The sequence below is a fragment of the Camelus ferus genome, chromosome 24, assembly GCF_009834535.1.
Source record: "Camelus ferus isolate YT-003-E chromosome 24, BCGSAC_Cfer_1.0, whole genome shotgun sequence".
In the NCBI taxonomy this organism is placed as follows: Eukaryota; Metazoa; Chordata; class Mammalia; order Artiodactyla; family Camelidae; genus Camelus; species Camelus ferus.
The window spans coordinates 11,971,317-11,988,063 of NC_045719.1; the positions used below are offsets into that span (position 1 = coordinate 11,971,317).

The following is a 16,747-nucleotide window of genomic DNA, read 5'->3' on the forward strand; positions in this document are numbered from 1 at the left end:
CTTGGTTTAAAAAAAAATTAGCAAAGACCCTTACTCAAGGTACTATGCAATTAACATCATTATTCAGAGTTTTCCTGGGTGCTCCTCTCTTTTGCATATATTAGCAGCAAGTGTTGATATTTAACTTACTATACACATTTTGTCATGATCACTGAAGACTAAAAATTTCATTTTAAAGTTTCAATTATCTAGATGACTTGTTTATTTCTTGAAAATTAATCTCCTGGCACAGTGCCTTCAAATAATAGCCATGTGTTAAATGTTAGCTAATTTAAATTTAATAAATCGGTTGTCAACTCTTGCTTTTGTGTAGAAAAGCACACCCTTGGTAATGTCAATCCTTTGAGAAAGTTGATGAAACAAAAATTTTAAGTTCAACAGTGTTCATAAAAGCAAGAACCTATGATTGTGGTAAGCAGTATCATAAATAAAACGTGTACGTGCTGGCAAATATTAAATACTAAGATTCAAGAACGGTGTTGCCACGCCATCACTCACAAGTCTGCAAGAACACACGCACTTCACTAAAGTCAATGGAGTGTACCAGTTCATCTTGGCATTATTCATAATCGAAACATTTCAATTTTAGTTAACACACACACAAAACTAATTTAAAAGTCAAATGAGGAAATTAGTTCCGTGTTCCCCATGTTCCAATTCCACAGTGATATCAACCAGCCAAATTTGGCCTTAGGAGGTATGAAAAAGTATCTAATCCAATGAGTGGAAAACCTTTTAAAGAATCACCGATCTGTTAAAACTAATGTTTTTGCAACCGATTCAACAAAAATATATTTAGTGTTGTAAAAGAGCCCTCAGACTAATCTATTACAGAACAACTGAGCTTATCTATAGATTTACTTCTAGATTTCAAAAGCAGCGGATCAAGAACTAGAGGGTTTATGTAAGAAATACAGTTCGCTTCCTAAAAAAATTAAATTGAACAGTATATTGGTTGAAAAATATTTTCTGCACACACTTGATAAAGACCAGGGGGCATCTTTTCCTGTTTTAAATCTCTTAGATTTCTCAGTCAACACTATTAACAACACATCCTAGACCACTGCCTTTATTTCTGTAACACTCTTCCTGTGTGCTTCCCCAACTTTTCCCATTCTTTTAGTCTCTCTCTTTTCCATTTTTTGGTTTATTTCTTTATCAGTCCCCACTGTGCACGGCACCGAGGCCTCTGTCCTTCATTCCTTATTTGTTTCTCTCTCCATCAGGTCTTTTGTCTCCCGTCTATGAAGTTAAACATCTCCCCAAAACCAGGTTTTATTTATTGCCATTTGCAGATATCCAACTCGACCCTAAAGCTCAACAACAACAACAACAACAACTAAAATTCCTTGACTTTCCTGCTAAAACATTTTCGTAATCATTACATTCTGGCTCTCCTGCAAGCTCACCATCGCTACCCAGAGCGTGACTAGTTCCAGGGCCCACATAGATGCCCAAATCTGAGGATGCTCAAGTCTGTCACATAAAACGGCTTGGTACAGCCGGCCCTCCGTATCTGCCCGATACTTAGTCACTCTGACAGCCTTCTTTCAAAGGGTTCCAGTCTCCTCCGTGCGCGGAGAGGGACCCAGACTGGATATCACCTGCTCAGACAGGTCTCCCAACAATACTTTTTATTTTCCCAACTAGAGAAGGAGCTGTGTGTACATCTGTGAGGCACTGTGCGCCCTTGGGAGAGGGGAGGGGAATGTTCATCTGAGAAAAGGGAGGGGTAATGCTGTCCGGCCAGTGGCGGGGCACAGAGGCAGGGAGAGGACGTTGACCTTGACCCCGTACCCAGATCATTCATCTGCCTGCCCAGAGCCGCGATGGTAGCTCCCAGTCACACCTCTGCCTCTCTTGAAAACTTGACAGGGAAGGATACATACTAATGTATTTTGTCTGTACCTCCTAATGTCAGGAAATAACTTCAAACTGCAGAGAGAGTCACGTGGGGATCCTACACCGCGCAGCCTACCCGACCAATCGACAGAGCTCTCTGCACAACAATTCTTGGTTTCATGTCTTCCTTTCCTTTACCACTCGGCATAATTTACACGAATTCTTTGCAAGTCCTTTTAGTGGAATTGCCTGCTTCCGGTTTCTCTCCCATCCGGTCCACACTGCCTGTTCGAGAACGACCTATAACTGGTTGGTGCACATGACATTTGGTCTCCTTCACATGGTCTCATGCTGACTTCTGGACAGTATTTCAAGACTTTACTTCAGCTTAATCTTCCAGCTCCCGGCCTGCTCCTTACTTCTTCACTCTGTCCACGTACAGGCACCGCATGGCCCTTATGTGGCTCTAATTCCAAATCCCCTTGGTTGGTACCCCCCTCTCTGCTCTACAGGTCTATGGACCGCTCCTCCTGAGAGTTCTGTCCAGTGAACACCAGCGAGCGACCCCATCATCCCCAGCCACATGCCATCAGCCATGACTTGTAAATATAAGCTGCTCTCCTGGGACTCTGAAACAGAAGTAGTATTAGTGACTGTCCCTCAGTCTAGCTACAAACACCCCACGCTCATCTTGTGAGGAGAGTGGGCTTTGCTCATAAGGAAGGACAGTCTTCATCCACATAACTCTTGGCGATGGCCAGCGAGGCCCTTCCACGCCTTGCTGCTGCCCCTCTCCTCCGCTCACTGCCCCACCCTCGCCTGCGTCACACCAGCCCTTACCTGCCTGAGGCCGTCACGTGTGCTGCCTCTCCTGCAAGGCTGCTCTGCCCCTGCCTGTGACAGGACTGCGTCCCTCTCGACCCAAGTCTCTGAAAGAAGGTCACTTGCTCAGACAGGTCTCCCGACAAGCGGTCTTCCCTGTTACTGTCGTCTGCAGTGCCTGCCGCATCCCGCACAGCACTAGCGAAGTCTAAACCTTTGCTTATGTGCCTAGCTCTCCTCATTTAGCCCGTAAGCCCCTAGAGGTGGGAACCTGATCTGTCTGTTCACCACGGCACATCCAGTGCCCAGCACGTAGTATGGGTCAGTAAACATATTCACCAAAGGGATAAACATTGTCAGAGCTTTCCTTAGCTCTAGGTAATGTTCAAGCATCACCTTAGTAAAACTTAAGAGATTACAAATTTGGTATACTTAAGTTTGTATATATTGCATAATACATTGCATGCCTTTAAGATACTACAAATTTGGTATATTTAAATCACAATATGCAATAAATGATATTTGTAGGAAAGTCTGATAATTTGCTATCATCCTCCTGCTGCAGAGATGGGGATAAAGAATAGAAATAGCATGGCCTGGCTCCCTGGACCCGAAGTCATTGCTCAAGGACAGTAAAAGACGCTATAAAATCACTTGCACTATAAAGATCATTATCTAAAGTCATTATCATGCACAGGACATTCAAACCTCATGTGGAGCTTTCTTTCCTAGTACTTCGATCCTGACAATTCTCAAAACACCCAGACTTACTTTCTATTTCTCAGAAAAAGGAGGATAAATCAAGGAGACACTTGAAAATGAACAAATAGTCACGAATTTATAAAAGTGCAGCGATAGCCCCATGTTTCACTCATTATAAACATGCCTCTTTATCTGCCTGCAAACTGCCATTATTATTATTTCCAATTTTAAAAGTTCCTCCCTCACTTTTTGAGTAATAGTAAAATAGCTTTACCACCTCAGGGTAAACAAAGAGTTTTCTTTATAGATAGGCCACTAAAAAGCAATAATCATAAAAGAGAAAAATAATTTATTACTCTTTATCAAATTAAAAAATTGGCTCATCAAAAGGCACTTTAAATAAAATGAATAGGCCAACCACAAACTGGGAAAATATTTACTGTGCATGGATCTGACAAAGGGCTTTCCAGAACCTATGAAGAACTCCTACCATCAGCAAGAGACAAGTGATTGGTAAAAGAGAGAAAAAACTTGAACAGACATCTCACCAAAGAAGATACACAAATGGACAACAGCACATAAAAAGGAGATCAAGATCATGGCCATCAGAGAGATGCCCCTTAAAGCCACGAGCGATACCATTTCATACCCACTGTTGATGAGGATAAGCAGTAGCCGGAAATTTTAACATCGTTGGTGAACTAATGGACAGTTTCTGATTAACCTTAAAGGTTAAACTGTGAATTCCATTTCTTGTTCTTTATCCAATGGGAATGAACACAGTTATTCACAGACTTGTACAGGAATTTCAGAGCAGTCTTATCCATAAGAGTCCTAAACTAAAAATAACTCACATGTCAATACCAGGATAAATAACTTGTAGTTTAGTCATACAGTGGAATATTACTCAACAATAAAAAAGAATCAACTACCAATACATGCACCAATCACAAAAATACTATACAGTAAGTGAATGGAGCATCTACAAAGTATATGTTATGTGATTCCATTCATAGAACTAACCTATGGGGATAGAAATAGGCAAGTTGTTGCTTGGGCAGTAGAGAGGAGATGAAGGGGTGGGAGGGAAGTGAGGGGAGGGGTCTTCAACTGGAATTGACAGGAAAGGGCCATAAGGGAAACATTTAGGGTATGAGATTCAGTGTCTTATTTTGGGTGGCTATTATACAGAGTGCATATAATTGTCAAAACTCATTGCATTGAACACTTAAGATCTGTGTGTTTTACCGCATATAAATTGTACCTTAATTTTAAAAATTAAGAGATTGTCATTTTAAAAAAAAACTTTAACACTAAACATCATTCAGAATATTTCTCTACTTTTTAGGTATGAGAAACATTAAAAAAAAATTCTTGTTCTATTGAATTTAACACACCTGGTTTACAATATATGATGACTACATTAATGTAACCAGTTTCATTAGATTAATTGTAATTCATTAGACTCAATTTATAGTAAAGTTCAGAAACATAAAGATAAAAAAAAACCAAAGAAACACCTCCCGAAACAAACAAAAACTCCTGCTCTAAATCAGGATCGTTTTCAAAGGTGAATGTCATTGCCACAGTCCACCAGCAAGGGGAGTAGTTACACTTTGAGAAGAATTCGAAACTCGTCACCAGTGAATTATTCCATAGGGCACTTTAACAAGACCAAAAACTGACTTCTGGGTGTAGCCAGAATGGAAATGACAGATCATTTGAATGCAAGAGAAAAAGATCGGAAACCTTGACCCTCTAGATTACTTTGCACCTCAGTGAGAAAGGGAAAAACAGACCAGTTTATTAAAAGGATATGTTCATGTAATGCAGGCACCGGGAGAATATTTTAAAGAACAGCTACATTAACTGTGGGATGCCGCTTTTTCTCGGTTAATTATTCCCCATACAAGAATAATAATGTACATACACCCACTTCTCCCACGAAAGAAAAAGACCTGAACGGTGCCACTATTTTGACGGATGTGGGAATGACAGCATCATTCTGCACGGAATCTGCAAGCTGTTAGAACACTGGAGCCTGTTCGAGAGTAGGTAAGACTGGCAGAGGGTAATTTTTAAAAATCTTGAAGAGTAAGGGCTTTTCCGTTGAGACAGATCCCAAATCTGAAGGTTTATGCTGCATTTTTAATAGGTATCATCACTTCACCAATTCTTACAAGATTTGTAAGGCTTAATTCTCCCATAAGCTCAAGAAGGCTGTAGAAAAGTCTCTTTCTATCCCTTACTGCCAGGTTGGGTAATCCTGGATGTACAGAAATGAATGTTCTGGCTGACAAGAGGAAGCACGTCCCTAGGCGTGCGTGAGTGCGGGGCTCCTGGTAGAGACACTTACAATATGGGTAACTGCCCGCTTTGCACTCTAACCTCCGTAATAACCCTGACCTTGATTCTAACACCACAGTACCTTCTCCATCCTCCTCATTCCCCGGAGAAGCTGAGCACAGAGGAACCAGCATTGTGTGCCTTAGAAAGTGCCCTGAGCCACGCCCGGCAGGGGGGCTGGAATCCCCACTTACAGGAAACCCACATCTCTGCATTCTGCAGTGCTCACAAAGCTGGGGTGCGCCCTCCCTCCTCCCTTGGGGCTCAGTGAGTGCAAGGATGCTGGGTGCACAGAAACAAGAGTCCCTTCTGGAACCGTGTAGGAGAACACGCCTCCAGAAGAAAAGCTTTTTAGAAGCTGAGCAAGGTGTGTGGGCTGAGCAGGGGTGGTCAGGGGCAACTCTTTCCAGCTGCAGCTCCTTCACAAAGGCAGCCCTCCACCCCGGGGGGAGAGAGCAAGCTCTCACCATGTAGAACAGTTATCAGCCATGAACGTGTGTACCCTTCGGCTGGGACACAGACCCTGCCCGAAGATTTTCCTCATGAAAATCCAAGGAATGCTTTTCAGTTCAATATCCCTGAGAAATGATTTGGAATTACTTCCACTCATCAAATAGAGAGAAAGCACTTTTCCCCCTCAGTTTCTATAAATGGAGGAAGTATGGGATCCAAAGTAAGGAGAGTCAAGTTTTAGACTCCGCCTTGAACATCTTCTTGAGGTCCCCACGTCTGTGATGTTACAGTCTGGACTGTATTCTTGCCGGCAAGGATTCACGGGGTTGTCCCACACTGACCACCATTTCACTACGCAGCAAAGAATTTTTAGAGAACAATGAGAAAGATTCAGGAATACAGTGCTGCTGGCCACAGAGTCCTAATTCCGAGTTTGCCACTGGATGGACGTGAGTCTTGTGTTCTTCCAACTAAGTGGGAAATAAACCAAAATACTGTCTCCCAAGGGTGACTAAAATCTGCAAGGTGTATGAAAGGTGGAGATGAGGTGGAAAGGGGGGACTAGACGAAGAACCCAGAGATGGGAGACGTGCTGATTGAAAGAGGAAACAGAAGGAAGATGTAGTTAGAGCTAAAGAGATGAAAAAGATAAAGATGTCTGTGTGTGTGTTTAAAAATTTAATTTGATTTTTAGCTGACGTATAACTGACTCGCAGTATTGCTTTCAGTTGCACAGCACAGCAGCACAGTACAGCAGCACAGTATTTTTATAGGTTGTGCACCATCTAAAGTTATTGTAATATTATTGACCGTATTCTCTGTTCCCTATTTATTTTATAACTGGTGGCTTGTTGTGTGTGCTTGTACCGAGAGGTGAGTTGCTCGCTCTAAGGGATCTGGAGTGAAGACCACGCACAAACCAGGCAGGAATGAGTGGCAGTTGTTAGAAGTCACTCTGGTCTGGCTGGCACGGCACCAGGGGACTAAAGCACATTCAGAAAAGGGCTGATGTGCATTTGTGGCCTGAAGGCTGAGTCCCCAGCCTGAAACTGATTCAGGAGAAGCGTTGTGTGGCGCTTCCTACCCTGGGGAAGGCAAAGACTTCCCACCCTGGGGAAGGTTGTGCTTCAGCACGGCTCCTGCCTCGTACGGAGGGACCACGCGTGGGGAGTGAGGACGCTGTGTGTCCTGGAATGGTCTATATGTGGGCAGGTGACCACAGCTGACCGAAAGCAATGAACAGGGAGCAAGGTGCTTAGAGGTGAATCCTGCGTGATCCCTGTTGGTCTCCACAGGAGGCTGGGCTTTGGGAACCAAGTCTGAGGAGAAAGAAGAGTGAGCTCTGGGGTGTCCCACCCCCTAATGAGTCTTTACAGTTGTATTTTTCACAGAGATCTAGATTTGTCTGAATTTGACAGGGTTTCCCTGATGTTTCACATCTTATTCATGGAAGACACTTATATTCATTATCTTCAAAGATCTTAGACAGCAGCTAGCACCTTGAATTTAGGAGATCCTTAATGAATAATTACTGACTGAATGAATGAACTCAGTTCCCCAAAGACAAATGTGTCTTCTATTAATTAAAACAGGAGTCAGTGATGGGCCAGATATAGCCTATATTTTCTTTATGACTGCCATTTGGCAAATGAAGGACGCTCTCTAGCAATTCAAATCTCCCTCTGAGGGAAGTTTAGTAACTATCAAGATAGATCTTGGCAGCTCTCGCCTGGGGTCCCCAGGGCTCGCTAAGCATTTGAAGAGGACACTGGATATTATCTTAGCGGCTGGGGGGAGAACCCGCTTCCAGGGGCAGGAGGGGAAGCGTGGTCCTGCCTGTCGCATCCAGTGAATTCTGTACTGCCTGGAGTTCTGTCTGAAACTGGTGCCTGCAGCCAGGCTCCTTTTTGCTTGGTTCGAATTCCAGTTTTCTATTCCAGAGGAGGTAGAAACCTTTCTCACTGCCTTGCGTGCTAGGGAAGAACTAAACATCAAGCGGAGGGAGAGGCTGGGGGTGGGCGGGGACTGCGAGCGCAGGGCGGAGAGAGAGGGTGGGAGGAGCAGGCAAGGGACTGGCTGGTGTCTTACCCACAGCTGGTGTCTGGAGCTCAGCTGACAGGAGAGTGTACAACCCTGGGGACTTTGGCAACTCAACCTTCTTACTTGAAAATGACAAGAGCCTGAAGGTCACAGGCAGCTGAGCCTGAAGAGGAAACACAATATTCTGCCAACCCAGTGTTGAGGCTGGAGGATAGATCTTTGTTTGTTTGTTTTAGTTTTCCTGTTTGTTTTTTGGGAGAGAGAATTCAGTTTATTTATTTATTTATTTTAAGGGCAGTACTGGGGATTGAACCCAGGACCTCGTGCACGCTAAGCATGTGCTCTATCATTGAGCTATACACCCCCCGGAGTACAGTCTTAGGGAATCAGGCCTCCAAGTTTCTGGGATCTGCACTGATCAACATTTTCAACGTTCCCTCAGTGGCATCGAGCCTGCTTTGACCTTCCCCAACTCCAGTCCATCAGATCATCCATGTCGGCTGCTCCGGAGCTGTATGACTGCACCGCAGAGTCATGTTTTGAGAAGGGGCCCTCAATTCTGCTTAAAAACATTCTTACATGTCCCCTTCTGGTTTTCATTCCTCATTGCGATTTTTCACTCTCTCTCCCTGGGGATAAGCTCTGATTCACAGATAATAATCATCTAGCACCTTTCATCTCTAGAGGACCTTTAGCTGAGTACGTGGTACGTAACTCATCTTTATAATCTCAGTGACCCCTATAAGCGACGTACTGTTCTCCTCACATTATAGACAAGAGCTCAGAGGTTAAGATAACACCGAAATGCACGTAGGTTATGGGATCTGCCCATGTTGACATCACTCACAGGCACCTGAGCTGGGGTTCAAGCCTGTGTCCTCCGAGTCTACACCCCATTATCCAACAGGACAGTGGGAAGAAAACTGAAGCTCATAGACACAAACTCCCTCAAATTTCTTTATAGCCACCTTCAAATTTATTGCTCCTTATTGTCACTCATTGTTTATTTACTGACTAGCCCTTTTCTCCTCCAGCATGGATAAGCTGATTCTATTCTGTGTTCCTAAAAGTCCTCTCACTTGTCCTTACATAGTCTTATCTCTTCCCATTTCTTCCCATTTCAGTTCTCTGCAGATGGCCCTCAGATGTTTCTGTGAGCTCCGATGGCTGTTTCCAACCACCAAGTAAAGGCGTATTTCCTCAGTAACACACCTTTTTATAGATCATACACCGTCCCCCACACCTCCTCAGCTCTCTGCAAGTACCATGTCTGCTCTGCGTTTCTTAAGCAGCCCATGGAGTCCCTGTCTCCATACTTTGGCTCATAATGATTTGGAATGTTCTCCTTCCTCTCCTTGTAGAAATTCTATTTTTTTTTTTTAAGAATGAGCTTAAAAAATGTTACACCAGCTATGAATATTTCCCCAACTCTCCCAGTCAGAATTTAACGGTATATTCTCTGTGTCCCCAAAGCACTTTGCTTATAAGAATGACACATCACTCATCACATGAGAAACTTGTCTCCATCTCTATTTCAACTTATGGGCTTTCAGCATAACAAGGACAATAAGACAGTTTACACACGTTTACACAAGCATGGACCTTGACTAAGTGTTTGTTGAATGAATGAATGAACGGTGATTCAGTTACTGCTCTGATTTTCCAACATGCCCCAATGAGGCCATGATCTGATTTTAGGGTCATTTTTTTCCTCACCTTAAAAATCTTCACTGTCATCCTGGGAATTTGTCTTGCCTGCTTTGTGAAAATTTTGAGTTTTAAATTAAAAAAAAATTACCTGTGATATAAAACCATGGAAAAGGAAAGGGAATGATACATCATTTTTCTTGTAAAAATAAATACACTACTGTCATCCAGGTGATCAGTGTTACAGAGAAGCATCCAAAAAAATGACAGTTTATATTTGTAAATTAAAAATATAAGATAATCAGAATTGATTCTCTTCTAGTAACAAATATTTAAGTTCACATGTAACACAACAGTACATTTCATTAGATTGGAATAATGAGTTTGGGGAAGTGGGAGGGACTGGGGGGATATTAGCCTGAATTATGGAAGTCAGATTTATTGAAAGCCACGCAGTTTTATTAGTTTCAATACTATGATCTGCCAATAAAGTCTGTCTAAGGAGACACCTACTTAATGGCATGGATCCTTATTTAATAGCTGAATCTTTTTTGCCTGAAGACCACTGTCTATGAGAAAGCCATGAGGACAATTATTCTTTTTAAATAAGTTACAGGTACTGCCTTTATTTCTCTTATCAAATCCATTCCTTGGAGATAATTCAAAGGTACATTTCATCTTAGTCTGGGTCAAATTGTCAAACATGGTGTATTTGCAATATCTGAATGAGGTTTTACTACATTCTTAGAGGAAGACACTTCTGGAGAATAATGAAGAGAATCCAACGGGAAGTGGTAAATACTTTTTCAAATAAAAAAACAGGAAAAATGTGAACTTTTTCAAATAAGATGAACATTAATTATTCATTAAGCTAGAGCTAACTGAGATCTATCTTCAGAGTCTTTGGTTTCCTTTGTAAATTCCTGGAGGGCAAGGGTCACGGTCTGCTTGATTCTCTCCCAGCCTTCCAAGACGTCATACGCCCCAACAACGCCACCGGGGCTGCGCCTTCCGGGGATGGCTGTCATTGAAAGAACAGGCGTTCAAAAGCAATGCTATGGGGGTTTCAGACATGGTAGCGTCTGTTCTCCTTCTGTCTAACTACCTGAGACCCAAACATTATGGAGAGTTTACTCACTGATTCTGGGTAGAGGCCGCAAGTAGTGTGTAGGTCCCCATCCTAGAAAAGAAAAGAGGGAATTCATATATTACCATCACATCCAAGGACATTTAAGAACCTTTCTACATTAAACACGCTTCAAATATCAGTCTCTGATATGTTATTTCTAGCCAAGAAAATCACGAGGAGGGAGAGGATTATGAAACAGAGTATGTCATTCCTGTGTTTCTGGGCTGCTCAAGAGGTGACAGGCTTGGTGTGGCTTACGAGGCAACCTGGCATTACCTTCAAACTTTGCCACAGAAAAGAGTGAGCTTTGTGCCTGTACCTTCTGTGTCTGAGAAATGGAGCTAGAAAACATCCACCGCAAGGAAGAAAAGCTCCCTGGCTTCTCTGCATCCTGCTCCACAACATGCCAAGGTGTTGACATACAATCACAGTTTCTGCGTAAAACACCTGAGAACTTGGGCTAGACCTCTTTAGGTACAAAGGATGCTCGGGGCAGGTGTGCCACGTGCCTCCCTGATGTGGCACAGCTGGTGACCCACCATTGGAGACCTCGGTTGGTAAAACTTAGAAGAGCAAATGAAATGAAATCTAGGATAAAAGAACCAAAGCTCTTTGAGGGAAGCCCTCCCGTGCGTATTTAAATCAGCCAGAACTAACGCAGATTTGGAGGGAAGAGCTCGAACCAAGGGATCTTGGGGTTTTCCTTGAGCCAAAGATTTTTCATCTTAATAATCTAGAAGGACCCTTCTCTGCCAGATGAAGTTGCTAAATGTAACAGTGTATTTCTTCTGCTTTAGTCATCTCTGGGGAGAGGTGAGCCTCAACTTACTCTGAGAACAAGTCTAGGGAATCACAAGAGGGTAAGTATATGGCTGTTTAGACTTCTGCTTTCTAGATTACACTGTTACAATTCTTCCTTCAAAAACATATTACAAATATACCATATAGAATGCATATTATATACTGTACATAATACCACATATTTTATGTAATACATATTATATATTACACGTGAAACTATACATTAATATATATCTTATCTATGTATATGTAATGTTTTGCTCTCTGCATTGTCTTTTTCAAAATATGCTTTAATTAGTTTTTTGGGGGGAGGGTAATTAGGTTTATTTATTTAATGGAGGTACTGGGGATTCAACCCAGGACCTCGTGCATGTTAATTAAGTATGTGCTCTACCACTGAGCTATAACCTCCCCCTCAAAATACCCCTTTCAAAGTTTGCTGAGAAAAATTTGAACAAGTACTTCAGAATGGTGAGGCTTAAGCAATGGTAGGATGAATTCTCTGTCCTGCTATTCTTCTCCATTTAAGTAACCTGCTCTCAGGGTGACTCATTTATAATACTGCTTTTCTAAACCTAATTGAGACAAAGGATCCTATTGGCCCTTGCCTTTTAAATTAATCTTTCACCAAATTTCATTGGCGCTAAAATATTCCAGTTTATACTTTTGTCAATTAAATCCTATTCCATCCTTAGAATGACTGAAGGAGTATATCCAAGAGCATTTTGAGCTGCATTGTCATGAGTTTCCTGGGATAAGGGATCAGCAGCTCCACTTGATTTAGTAATTTCTGCATTTTGAATGAAGGCACTTATCAGGTCATTAGTAGAGCTCATCAATAAGTTACAGGTCCTACAGTACAATCGATCCCCACGGGTTGGAACCTGATATGTCATCCACTGCACTGACTCACTTTGATGCAACTGCAAGTCTGCATTTACTTGTTCACCCATGTAACAATAGCATGATTAAGGTCACACTTTTGTGACTTGGTGACAACAATACTGTTTAGACCAGATCCCCAAATCTTCCTCCACACAAAACTGATTTTATCCAGGACGTCTCATTGTTTACATAACCTGCCACATAACCGTGGAAGGAAATTAAACTGACATGGAAAAACAAACGGCTATTCAAAAAGTCAAATGCGGCTGCTTCTTTATCTCTGATGAAATTCTGCTAAGTCGCTTATGATTGCATGAGAAGCTGCTCTCATCAGGTATAGCCCCTCAGCTCTCAGGTTTACCAAGTCATTTCCATTAAAAAATGTGGACACGGAAGCTATTTCCCTATCCCCTGCCAGGGCTCAGCTGTGTAAAGACTGTGCAAGGTCACCTGCTAATTTCTTTTCTTTTTTAAAAATTTATTGTAGTAAAAAACACATAAGATCTATCTTCTTAACAAATTTTAAAATGGACAGTAGGGTATTGTTTACTGCAAGCACGATGTAGCGCAGCAGATGGCTAGGACTCCTTCATCCTGCAGGGCTGAAAGTCTATACCCGCTGAACAGCAACTCCCCATCACCCTCTTCCCAGCCCCAGGAAACCACCATTTGCTAATTTCTCCAGGGTCTCAGGAAACCTGACATTGGGGCATAATAATGAGATTATACTCCTGGACTGGATACACTCTGATGGTCTGGTTTGGCTTTCCACTCATTGCAGACTAAAGTATATCATTAGATGCATGCAAGTGTCCTACAGCATATAGTAAACTTGCTGAACACAGGGATGGGGAGGAGGGGACAGCTCAGTGGTAGAGCGCACGCTTAGCATGCACGAGGCCATGGGTTCAATCCCCAGTGCCTCCATCTCACACACACACACACACACACACACAGACATGACTTAGTCTTCTCTTTATAATTTCCCAAAACCTAGTTTAGTGCTGTGTATAAATATGTATTGAGTTAAACTATAATATTTCTTTTCAAAGGTTAACATTAATTAATGTTAATTTTAAGGATCTGACAAAAAGACAGGAAAGCAAATACCATTTATTTTTGAATTTATGACTTGTCTCCTAAAAAAAGCCTCCCCTCTCACCTCCCAACAACAGTTAAAGTATGCATAGCCCTTTAAAGGGTCTGACTCTGTCTTCTGACTCATGGCTATTCCTACATACTTTTTAACGTAATGACCACCTAGGATGTGGCTCTCAGTCCGTATAATCAATATAGGCTGACTTCCTCGCTACATGACCATACATTAAGTAACCATGAACATTCTCCCGTGGTCAGCTGTGAAAACGGCTTTAAATGTCAGAAGGCAGGCTTGCTTCACATAACAGAAGTTAACTGGGTTTGTCCAGAGCCCTGAAAATTAGTAAGAGTTCAAATCTCACATCCAGTGTACGTGTCCTTATATTACACTTAGGAGATTGATATGGTATTAAAGGCTTAATTGAGTGGCACAGACAATCTAATGCAACAAGATCTTTCCTCTTCATCACATGCCTTTACTCTGGGCCATTTTTGTTTTCAGTGGTAAAGCACGTATCACCTGTTGAAACTTGGCGTATCACCATACTGAATGAATAGGCTCAGAGCTTTAATGGGAAATCAATTTTTTAAAATGTAGCATCTCACCAATCCTTTTTTCCGAGGGTTTGGGAGATCCGTGCAGCACGAATAGCACACTGAGCCAAGCAGGGCTCGCACTCAAGTGAGGGAACACAGATGTGACCAGAATGTACTTTCCTGAAAGTAATTCTTCTGGCCACTTGATAAATTAATTAAGTTGGTTACCATCACCCTTACTTGACGAGAATACAAGACAGGAAAAGGCTGGACAGTTCCCTGAGACCACGTGGTAGTTTGCTGTTAAAACTGAAATAGGGTTACATTTCATGAATTTTTTTCTCCAGTAAACCTTTCATAAACATGAGGATCAATACCCTCTTAATTTTACATAGAGATATATTGATGCAAAAAAAGAACGTCATAGTGAGGTTTAGGTTCTTTGCTGTAAAATATTTGGCTGGATTCAAGTTCATCCCCATATTTTATTTTGTAATATTGGTTTGGTCTAATCTTACCCTCTTTTCTCTTTTCCTCTAAAATCGCTTGGATATACACTTATTAAATCAATAATAACCACAGTAACAGCTAACAGGTACTGAATCCTTATTAAATATCAGACCTGGTGCTGAGCACTTGACGTGACCTCTGTCTAATCTACGACCAGAACAATCCCACGGGAATCTGACCTGGATTTCTGCTAATGGAATGTAACTACATGTTTCCAGTTCTTCACTTGTTAACATAAGCCCCACCCACCACCATCATCATCATCTATATTTCCTAGATTCAGTTCCATTAAAGTGCACTGAGAACTCCATGACACACAGCAGGAAGCCTCTGAGATTTGTTTGAGGTTTTCCCTACCATTTTACCAATGTATTTTCACACCTGATTCTGTAGCATTTTATTTTCAGTAACTCAACTTCGAGTCTCTCCAAACCATCTTCATAGAAGTAGCAGTTCTTTTAGGCATCCCTATGTCACCGGTTTTATACAATTTATAATTGAATTGAGTAATTCTAGGCACAAATACAGCAGGCAGTGCAGGTGTGGGAACACACACAACTGAGTCGGGCCACACGCATCCCCACAGGTGGGGGCAGACGCTACAGGTGGGCTCAGGGCATGGCAGGTGGGGGCCTGGAGGTGAGCTGGCTGGAAGCGTCCGTCAGCAGGGTACATCTCGGGAAGGGGCAGAGTTGCTGAATCAGGGACATCATTTAAGAGAAGGCCAGTTAAAAGAACTTTTGTTGTATTTGATACTTTAACTGTGTAGGCTAAAATTAAAAAATAAAAAAAAAATAAAAAAAAAAAAAAAGAAGCAGAAGGAAAAAAGAGAGTGAGTTTAGGTTCCTTGTCCAGGATTACAAACTAGAGCTGGAGCTAGGATTTGGCTCCAGAAATCAGCCTTTCGGTCTAGCACGTCAGTGTCCCCACCCCCACCCTCCCATCCCAGGAGCCTCGGGACAGAGGTAACTGTGGAGGCTTGGGTGGGCTGCGGCTGCCCAGGAAGGGGGTTCAAGACAGCTCAAGGGCGGTCCGCAAGAGGACACAGCAACAGAAGCGGGAGGAGGCCTGAGAGCGATGAAACAGTCTTGGGACTCTGCCGAAGAAGAACCCTGTGATTGAAGCTAACCTCGCGTTAACCCAAATATTTCTTGACCTTGGGCCTCTCTGGTTCAAAACAAAAGGGCTTTTAGCAGATAAGTTCGGCCAACTATTTTCAGAACCGGTTTTTGCAACTCTGAAATGGAAGAAACCCTGAAAGGGCGTCCCTGCCCTTCAGCAAACAATCAACGACCCCGGAGACCCGTTGCCCCAGCGGTCCCGTGGGAAGCCAGGTGTGGGAGCAAGCTTAGTGGGAATCTGTGACGGCAAACGGCATTCAGAGTGAAGTCATTTGAATCTCACCCCCTACTTCCTTCTAATCCTTGGGTTTTACAGCTTCTATTTCCATCAAGTCCTCCTTGGAGTAAGACTATGTAAGCACCAGTTTTGAAGAACTCCCTAGCCTCTGTTAAAAACAAAACAACAGGTCCAAAATGGGGTCACCTGTGCTAAGCCCATGTCACCAAAGAGAAACTTAATACCGAACCTAATGGCAGTTCCCATCTCCCCCAAGAATGCAGTCGTAACCGGTGGGTTAGGAACTTTCTGGTCAGTACCAGTGAGGTAACCTGCCACAAAGACCCTTTTCATCCACCACAGGAAGGTGAGGTCATCTGCCCGGGCCTCATGCCTTCTGCTTTCTGCCTATAAAAGCCTTCCTCTTGGGCAACCTCCTCAGAACCCCTCTCTGCTTGCTAGACGTCATGCCGCCCGATCTGCGAATCACTTAAAAAAGCCAATTAGATCTTCAAATTTACTCGGCTGAATTTTGTTTTTTAACACCTCCTAGAAGGGATGATTTTATGATAGCTGCTTTAAAAATGCCGGGAATGG

The 16,747-nt window shown here is 42.6% G+C and overlaps 1 protein-coding gene across 8 annotated transcripts in view; it reads right to left on the reverse strand.

Annotated features, from left to right (window-relative positions):
• Positions 1-16,747, reverse strand: part of CHST9 (carbohydrate sulfotransferase 9) — a 186,473-nt gene that overhangs the window by 77,051 nt on the left and 92,675 nt on the right. For 6 of the 8 annotated variants that reach the window (XM_032467471.1, XM_032467473.1, XM_032467470.1 and 3 more), the window contains one exon: positions 10,991-11,032. In XM_032467471.1, the coding sequence (XP_032323362.1) occupies positions 10,991-11,032 (42 nt within the window). Of the gene's footprint in view, positions 1-8,253; positions 8,369-10,990; positions 11,039-16,747 lie in introns of those variants that run through there. The other 2 variants (XM_032467474.1, XM_032467476.1) reach the window with 2 other exon arrangements.